The sequence below is a fragment of the Elaeis guineensis genome, chromosome 3 (genome assembly GCF_000442705.2).
Source record: "Elaeis guineensis isolate ETL-2024a chromosome 3, EG11, whole genome shotgun sequence".
In the NCBI taxonomy this organism is placed as follows: domain Eukaryota; kingdom Viridiplantae; phylum Streptophyta; class Magnoliopsida; order Arecales; family Arecaceae; genus Elaeis; species Elaeis guineensis.
Genome location: NC_025995.2, coordinates 8,928,218 through 8,936,559, shown reverse-complemented (window position 1 = coordinate 8,936,559; position 8,342 = coordinate 8,928,218). Strand labels below are relative to the sequence as shown.

General features: G+C 43.1%; 1 protein-coding gene across 2 annotated transcripts; it reads right to left on the bottom strand.

Moving 5' to 3' along the window:
- Window positions 1–1,674: 1,674 nt before the first annotated feature.
- Window positions 1,675–7,615, bottom strand: LOC140856420 (protein ECERIFERUM 26-like). 2 transcript variants are annotated; one of them, XM_073253626.1, is made up of 3 exons: window positions 7,090–7,615; window positions 3,041–3,943; window positions 1,675–2,521 (listed from the first exon to the last, which is right to left on the bottom strand). In XM_073253626.1, exons 1-2 carry the CDS (start codon window positions 7,504–7,506, stop codon window positions 3,056–3,058), a joined length of 1,305 nt encoding a protein of 434 aa, XP_073109727.1. In that variant the 5' UTR covers window positions 7,507–7,615; the 3' UTR covers window positions 1,675–2,521; window positions 3,041–3,055. The 2 variants fall into 2 exon arrangements, with proteins under 2 accessions (XP_073109727.1, XP_073109726.1); XM_073253625.1 differs by lacking the exon at window positions 1,675–2,521 and having other exon boundaries at window positions 2,900–3,943.
- Between the last annotated feature and the right edge of the window lie 727 nt (window positions 7,616–8,342).

Below are 8,342 nucleotides of genomic sequence, written 5' to 3'. Positions count from 1 at the left end.
CATCCCTTATCCACTAAAGGCATGAGGCATGGCTTAAATTATGCATGGAGTGATTTCATGAGAAACCTTTTCTCATGTAATAAATGGGGCGTAAAAAAAGGGATAAGGTGCAAAGATTGATTGTCCATTCAAATTCAAACTTTATTTTGAATTTGAATGGCCAACCAATCATCCTTATCCATTTATATGGCACATTAAAGTGGAGCGTGGAGAGGGCTTGGTGTGAGGAAATAATTCATGAGAAGTTCCTTCTCATGAATTCAAATGGGTGCAATGGAAGTGAGGTGGCTCATGGAGATTGAGTCAAGGTGGTTTCATTATTTAAACCAACCTAATTGAACCAAATAAGTTAGGTCCAATTAGATTAATTTAAACCTAACTTAATTAGACTTAATTAAGCTCAATAAAATCCTAATCAAATCAAGAATTGACTAAGCCCAACCCCTGATCAAATCAGGGACCAAACCATCTCGACGATTAGGTCAACTCTTAACCTAATCGGGTCAAACCCAACTGAATCCAATTCAATTGGACTTGATCCAAAAATAATTACTCAATCAAATTGAGTTAATTAGCGATCAAATCACTAATTAAACCTCTCATAAATACTGAGTCCAAATTCGATGGGCAATCGGGCATCAGAATTCATCGATATGTAACCCTGATCGAAAAGTCCCAACCAGTGAGACTCTTGACCTCGGTACCCATAATGTGTGGAATCATGATCAGAGAATCCTGATTCTCGATCACTGAGTCTCAAACATGTAGGATTCTATATCAGCCATCAGATCAGATAGGAACCTCTAATGTGTGTGACCCCACAGGTTCGAACCTAAGTCGGTAGCACAAGAACCAATTCCTGTACTAATCGAAGTAACCATATAGCAATGGTACCCGACATCCGGATAGGTCGAATAGTCGTAATTGCAACACTCAGAACCTACATGAATATGGTTACTGCATAATTCATCCTTTTGACCCTCGTGTTTAGGACGACTCAGGGTTAAACTGTCAACCCTGATCAGATCATCCGAATCGTGCTCAACTCAAACAGTCCTGTGACTCCTCACAAGAACTACCCTGGTCAAGATTTTGCTAAATTGAAACACGACTGTACACAGCTCCTAAACTGGAGTGGTCAATCCCATCTTGACACACGCACCGACAAGTCAAGTACTTGACTACACCCAGCAGCCTTCCGTCACTGAATTAGAAATTCAGGTAGTCCAGTACCTAAGTGCAGTGAGTTGCTTGTAAGTCACCATGGCGGTCTCAGGTCGGAGGGACATTTATACCCATATTCCATCGGAGCAAATCTTGACAGCAGAAATAGCTCCGGAGTCGGTCACGTTCAGTGCAGATATACCCTTATATCTCACCTGTATGCCATACCAATATCTCCATACTCATTGGTTAAGAGGACAACTAATCTATATGACACACAACGACCTATGCTTGATAAACGTTGTCATCCTTGGTAACAACGTATCATTTGGTCGCGAATAGATTTAAGGACTAAACGATAAATCCTCTTTTGTCGAGTCTAAATAGTCCTAAGAACTTCACCACAACATAGGAGTTCATTAGAAGATGAAACATTTTGTGATGAAAAATATCAAAATAATTTTTATTAATTCATAATTCATGTACATATACAAAAATAAGCACAACCGTCAACAGGCTGACGATTGGCTTTGGGATACTATTCCCAACACTTGGAACACTAGATCCACTTCTCGTCGGAGAATGAGAAAGTCAGGAGATAGAGAAGTAAGGTTGGAACTGGGCTCAGGTCGGACTTTAAGCTAGGTTCAAAACAGATCAAGCCAGGCTTAGACCTAATTATAGGGTCTGTTTGTCTTTCAGATCGAACTCGAGCCCGTGCTGGGCTCTGGTATATCTTTAGCCCAGTCCGGGCCCAAGTCTGAAGCTAGCCCAATCAAATCCCATAGTGCATAACACGTCATGCTAACCCTTGTATTTCATCAATTCCCGATGGCGTGCTATCCACCATGCATATGCTCTAGGATTTGCCCTTCTCCACCAAGTCCCTTCTCCCAAACCCAGTCGCTCTCTCTCGACCGCCCCCAAGCTCTAGTTGTCCCCTTGTCTGCTTCAGCAAGAACAGTGGTCCCCTTTAGCTCACCATCGTTGATAGCCACTGTGCCACCATCGTCATCCCTAATGACCCTGACCTCATCAACATCCTTGCCATGAATGGCGTCAACATCTCAACCTCCGAGAGCGACAGTAGTAATGGTCTCTTCGCCTTCAACAAATTCTTCTTCCCTTTCGTTGCCTTCACTGGCCTCTTCTTCCTCTTTCACTGCACCTAGGGGGCCCCAAGGGCCTCCACGGCCCCATGGACTTTGGCTGCTCCAAATCTAAGTTTTTGAAGGTGATCCTAGAGATTGACATCACCTTCACCGATATTGCTGGTATCGATCAGACCAAGCTCAAGCTCCAGGAGGTCATCATCATCGTCGGAGACACAGTAGTAGTCGTTGTCATCATCGAAGACCTAATAATCATCGTTGTCGTCATGGCCAAAATGGGTTAGGTCTTAGTTTTTTTAAAAAAAAAGATTTTAAGAAAGGGAAGATTGAAGAAAGACAGTGTGGATCATGAGCTGGCCCAATTGGGTTCGGATCGGGCTCCAATCTAGGCTCGAACTCGGGCTTGAGAGGAGTGGACATGAATCTTTCAGAAAATTTTGGGCCTAAGCCTAGCTTGAAGTCCTAAAAAAGTTCCAGAACTTGAGCAAGGGTATGACCCGGCTCAATCCGATCCGGCCCACTTCCAACCCTATGGAGAAGTGATGGGGAGATAGTAACCATATTCAATTGAGGGTAATTTGATCTAATGAGTGAATGTTAAACTTAAATATAACACTGGATCGGAAGTTTTAAATTTGATCAATAGTGATTACGGGTTAAAATCGGGTCCACTAATCGACCAGACGTTAAATTCCGCCGATTTTTATTACAAACATAAGAACCGGAACACGCACGCGCATAATTTTCCGCCACCAGAAACCCACCTGGGATGTGACCCACTAAACCCTCCCCGCGAACATGACGGTGGGCCCGTATCGCAGGATGGCGTCGTCCCGGCAGATCGTCTTCGCCACCTCCTCCGGCAGCGTCACCATCACCGTCCGCGCCGCTCCCTCCTCCGCCGCCGGCAACACCACCACCAGCCCCTCCCCCTCCGCCCCGCCCACCCGATAGCTCACATGCGCCGGCCTCCCCCCTTCCCCCTCCTTCTCGAACGCCGCCCCGTACGCCATCAAGTGGTCCAGCGCAAAGCACGTGAGCTCCGGCCCGTACATCTGGAACGCCTCCTCCCCTCGGTGCCGCCGCTCGTGCGCCCACTCCGCCGCAGCCCAGACCTCATCTTCGGGCAGTCCCGCCACGTGTCGCCCCAGCTCGTCCACCACGTGGGCCACCCCGGCGGCGAGGTCGGCGCGGGCGCGGGAGAAGTGGAGGGCGTTGCCGTAGAACCCATGAGGGAGCGGCGCATGCATGCGCTTCCGGACGTCCACGACGAGGGTGAGCTCGCCGGGGCCCGGAGGCACGCCAGCGGCACGTGCGATGCGGGACCAGAAGAGGGCGGCGAGGGCGGAGAAAGGGGAGGCGTCGGGCTGCAGGTCGGCTAGGAGGGACTTGACGGCGAGGTCGGAGAAGCGGAAGGTGGCGGAGGACATCTTGGAGTTGGAGGCGAAGGGGGCGGAGGAGGATTTGAGGGAGAGGAGGGGGTGGGAGGGGCGGGGATCGGGGCGGGGGAGGAAGGCCGGGGGGTGGAGGAAGGGAGCGTAGGCGATGCAGGCGCGGCGGTGGGAGTCGGCCCAGGCGCGGACGAGGAGGGTGGCGCAGGTGGGGTCGGCGTGCATGTGCGTGCAGCTTAGCCCGATCGCGAAGGCCTTGTCCTCGAACTCCGTTATCTGCAACACCACACACCACACCATCACCTTCAATATCATTAGGGATTCTGATCCAAGGGCCAGTCAAAATTAGAGTGGATCCTTAATTTCTATATTACTGTTATTATTATTAGTATTATTATTCATTTGTATTAATTTTGGGAGGCTTTAATTGATAAACTTTATTATGCGAAATCTTGTATTAATTAACCGGCCAGCAAAACCAGACCAACAATTTTTGGCATCTTTCAATAGAATGTGCATGGATTTAGGTCACCCAAGAGCTGAATCGGACCGATTCTAGTTTTAGATTTTAAATAAATTGCATTAGTTCCGGTTCCAATTTTAGTTTTTCAAAACCCAATTGGATATAGTCAAATATTAGTGAGTTAAGCCTAACCCAACTCAATCCGATCCATATATAGATGCATTGTATTTTTTGGATCGGAGGTTGTGACTTAGAGATCTTTCTTCTTCCTTCATTATCACTAATTAGCTTTGACTTATCTTTCTGTTTTAAATGTAGATTTAATTGGATATTTGATTATTCTTATAATTCTTTTCCCCAATCTATCTCTTTTTCTGTATTGATTTTTGGACATGTATAAAATAACTTTGGAGTTAACTAGATGGACATGGAACTTTCCGACTTCCAAAATAAAAGATGGTCATGGAATTTCTCTTCATCATTAGTTTGTAATTTGTATCGGGCATAGCTTGTAACTTTATATTTTCTGTTTTTATAAGTTATTAGGATGTTTTTGTTGAACTTTATTTCTTTTCTTATTTTCACTAAACATCTTGTATGATAATTTCATTTTTGTATTGGTTAGGTACTATCTTGTTCTTCAATAAAACTAATAATTTACTTATTTATTTTAGAAAGGGATAACCTGAGAATCGATCTGAATTGATTTGATCTTGATTGGCTTGGGTTAAGTTGGGTTACAGCTTAGATTTGTTCTTTCAACTCCAAAAAATTGCAAACAATTCCTAGTTAGCCTCTAATAACCCGAGCCAAGCAGATCTATATGCTTCCCACTTTCTTTGATATAGAAGTTCTAGGTGAATTAAAGATGCAAAGAAGTTGACAAGTACTTTACAGGATGTTAAATATTTAAATTATGAATTTTTCATTTTATCCATTGAAAAAATAGAAATTGAAAGCAAAATAAGAGAATGATTTGTCCACCCTTCTATCTCCCCCTCCTCTCCTCTCTCTCCTCATTTATTTGATAGAGAAAGAAAGGAGAGAGACATACTCACTCTTTAATTACCTAGGTTTAGATTTTTGGGAAGTATCACTGAAAATTAAACCTAGAATTGCTCAAAAAATTAAGATAATTTAAGCGTGTCTTTACAAGATCACGAGTTGCTGATATTGCAAACAAGGTAAAATATTGCTTGAAGCCTATATATAATTTACGCCATCTAAGATTCAAGAATTTAAACTTCATAAAAGTTTATTGTATATTCTCAAAGTTTTTGATAACTGGCCATTTGGTATTTGGATTTGGCTAAACTAATTAGCAAGCCATTCCACATGGAATAGGTTCCACGGTCAAAATCAGGCGGTTGCATCTTTATTTTAGTTTTTGTTTTCAATTAAAAGCTTCTTGTCCCTAGTAAATTTATTTGTTAGGAGAGTCAACAATCTTTGCATTAAATGCCAACTTTCAGTTTCGTGAAATGGACCATTGTGCCTTCTTCTTTTTATTTCAATTATTGATAATAGTGACAAATGCTTGTTGCTTTGCAATTAAAACAAATACAAATGATTTGACAGTGGGATGGGGGAAACAGAGTTGAATACCTTATTAGAGTATTGTACGCAAAAAATCAGAAGTTAAAATTACTTATTAAACATTTGACCAATTATTGCCATTTTTTGGATAGGGATTTTGACGCAATAATTTTGGTGGATCCGGATTGATAGTTTCTTTAAATATCTTTACAAATAATTGCAATTTTATGGGAACTTTAAATGCAATGTTACTATATATTTAGCTGATTTTCTATGGGATGGTGCTTCGAAAAATCCATGAAAATACTTGTTAAACGTGGCAAAGTTTGTAGGACCATATATTATCCAAACAGAACAAACAGATGAAAGGAATCTAACAAGTTAATACAAGATAGACAATTCGTAATTTTCTGCGGAAAGTTAATATTGACAAGTCAATTTTTATAGACAGAGTCAGATTTTTTTCTCCCTCTTTGGAGAGGCTACTTGATGTGGAAGGTATGATTTATGATACAAAGAAATCAGTAATTGACAAGTCAAAATTTATGACGCACATAGTACCATCTATTATATTCAAAGTAAAGCAACCTAGCTACCATTATAAATGGATATGCCTAAGAGCTCATTTGGATAATTCAATGGTATTGGACTGTATTTCTTGCCGGATTTATAGATTTGAAAGCTTATTGAGCATATTCTAATTCCTAATTCCTGCAGGATATTCTAGAGGAATATCCAAACACACCTAGTTCTCTCAGCTGATTGCCGAGGACATAGTTTCTCATGAGGCAATTAAAAAAAAAGGTGACAAGTTTCCCATGCCTCATCTCTTAATTCATAGTCAGCAGAGTTGACTCATGTTTCACAGCCAAGTACTTGTGCTTATATGCGCCCATGACTAATGTAATTTTTCTGCCACTAATTTTTTTTAAAAAAATATCATCTTTAACATGCAAAATTGTGCTTGGGTCCCAACCCTTCTATAAAAACTGAAAGGCTAATTTTCTTGGCACTCTAGAAGGTTATTAGCACATGTCATCTGAGAGTTGGCACCTAAAACCATACCCATCCTGCATATTGCATCAATCTCATGACTCCCCCTAGCTAATCCCCTCATGAGAAATAGCATGCTAACTGTGAAATACATTTTCCTTGAAACCAGGCCTGGGACCCTAGCTAGCATTACCTCTTCATCTTTAACTACAGAGAATCTGAGGTCATACTTGGATAAATCCCATATGGAACTCTTTTGATGGCACCTATATCTATCTAAAATAAAACACTAATCCTGACCAAAGGATCGCTATATATGACCAGGTTGATAACAAGATCATGATCAACTGAAAAAAAAAAAAAAAAAGAGATTAAATAAACAAAAGAAGCATATATATATATAATAAAGTTTGGAAGCGTGTGCACGCACCTGAATGTAGTATGGGGACCAGATGGAGGGGTCGTCCCCCATGGGCTCCCAATAGGCGAGCTCCATCTCCTCCTCGGCGCTGGCCGAGCCGAGCCACTCCTCCAGCGTCACGTTGGCCCTGGCGTCCAGCAACCTGACGCCGGCGTCGTTACACTTGACGATCCAGCCGCCGTCCTCCCCTCGACTCAAACGGCCCGTCGCGGCCGGGTAGTGCGACAGCACCTCCGACAGCGACTCCTTGAGCCCGTCCCGGTCCAGCGTCGGACCGGGCCGGTAGTAGAACACCAAGTGCAGCGTGTGCCGCCCCATCAGGTGGTCCAAGGACGATAGCGGGTACGTCTTCCCCGGCCGGACCGGCGTCCCCGACACGGCCGTCGACTTGGCGTACACCGTCACCCTCCGTCCACCGGCCGTCATCTTCACCTTGACGACGAGCAGAGAGAGAGAGAGAGAGAGAGCTTTGGTGAGGTTTGGTTTGGGAAGTAGGGCGGTAAGGAGGCTTATTTATTGGAGAGGGAGAGAGAGAGAGAGAGGGGGGGGGGGGTTGGGTTTTTCAAGGATGGGGTGAGGGTCTTAAGGGAGGATGGTGGTGGTTAGGTGTGGTTCGTTGAGCGCATTAACTTGCTCCTACCGAATCTAATTGAAGGAGAAAAGAATCCTTTAAGCCGAATGACACGTGGAGATCAAGGACTGGGGGAAGATCTAAATGCCAGTCTGAGGCCGCTGGTCCATTTAATTTGTTATGGGTCGGAATGGGCTCAGCTGCTCCTCAGCTAACAACAACCTTCCAGTCCAACATGTGCATGATTTGATAATTTTTATTTACATATAATAGAGCGTGGGAGCCATTCTTTGCGCACTGCTCGTACATAAATCTAAAAATATCGATAATAATAAAAAAAAAAAATTTATTGATCTTGTATGAGAGCGAATCATCCCATGCAGTGCATCATTTTCTGCATCGCGCGGTGCACAAAGAATTTCGCTGGGGAGTAGATTATACTACCCCATCCCAGTAATTACAATTTCCACCCCATGTTTTTGAAATATACAATGGCCTCCCTAAACCCGTTGAAGTAGATGGGGATGTTTTCTTTTTCATTTTTTGGGCACCATCTTCTTGTCTTGGGACTTCAATTACTCATCAACAATAAAAATATCACAAATAATATAAAGCAACTATGAAAAAGAAATTAATGGTTTGTTTTGATTCATCAAAGACCAAAATCTAATAGTCTGTTTTTGTTCTTCAA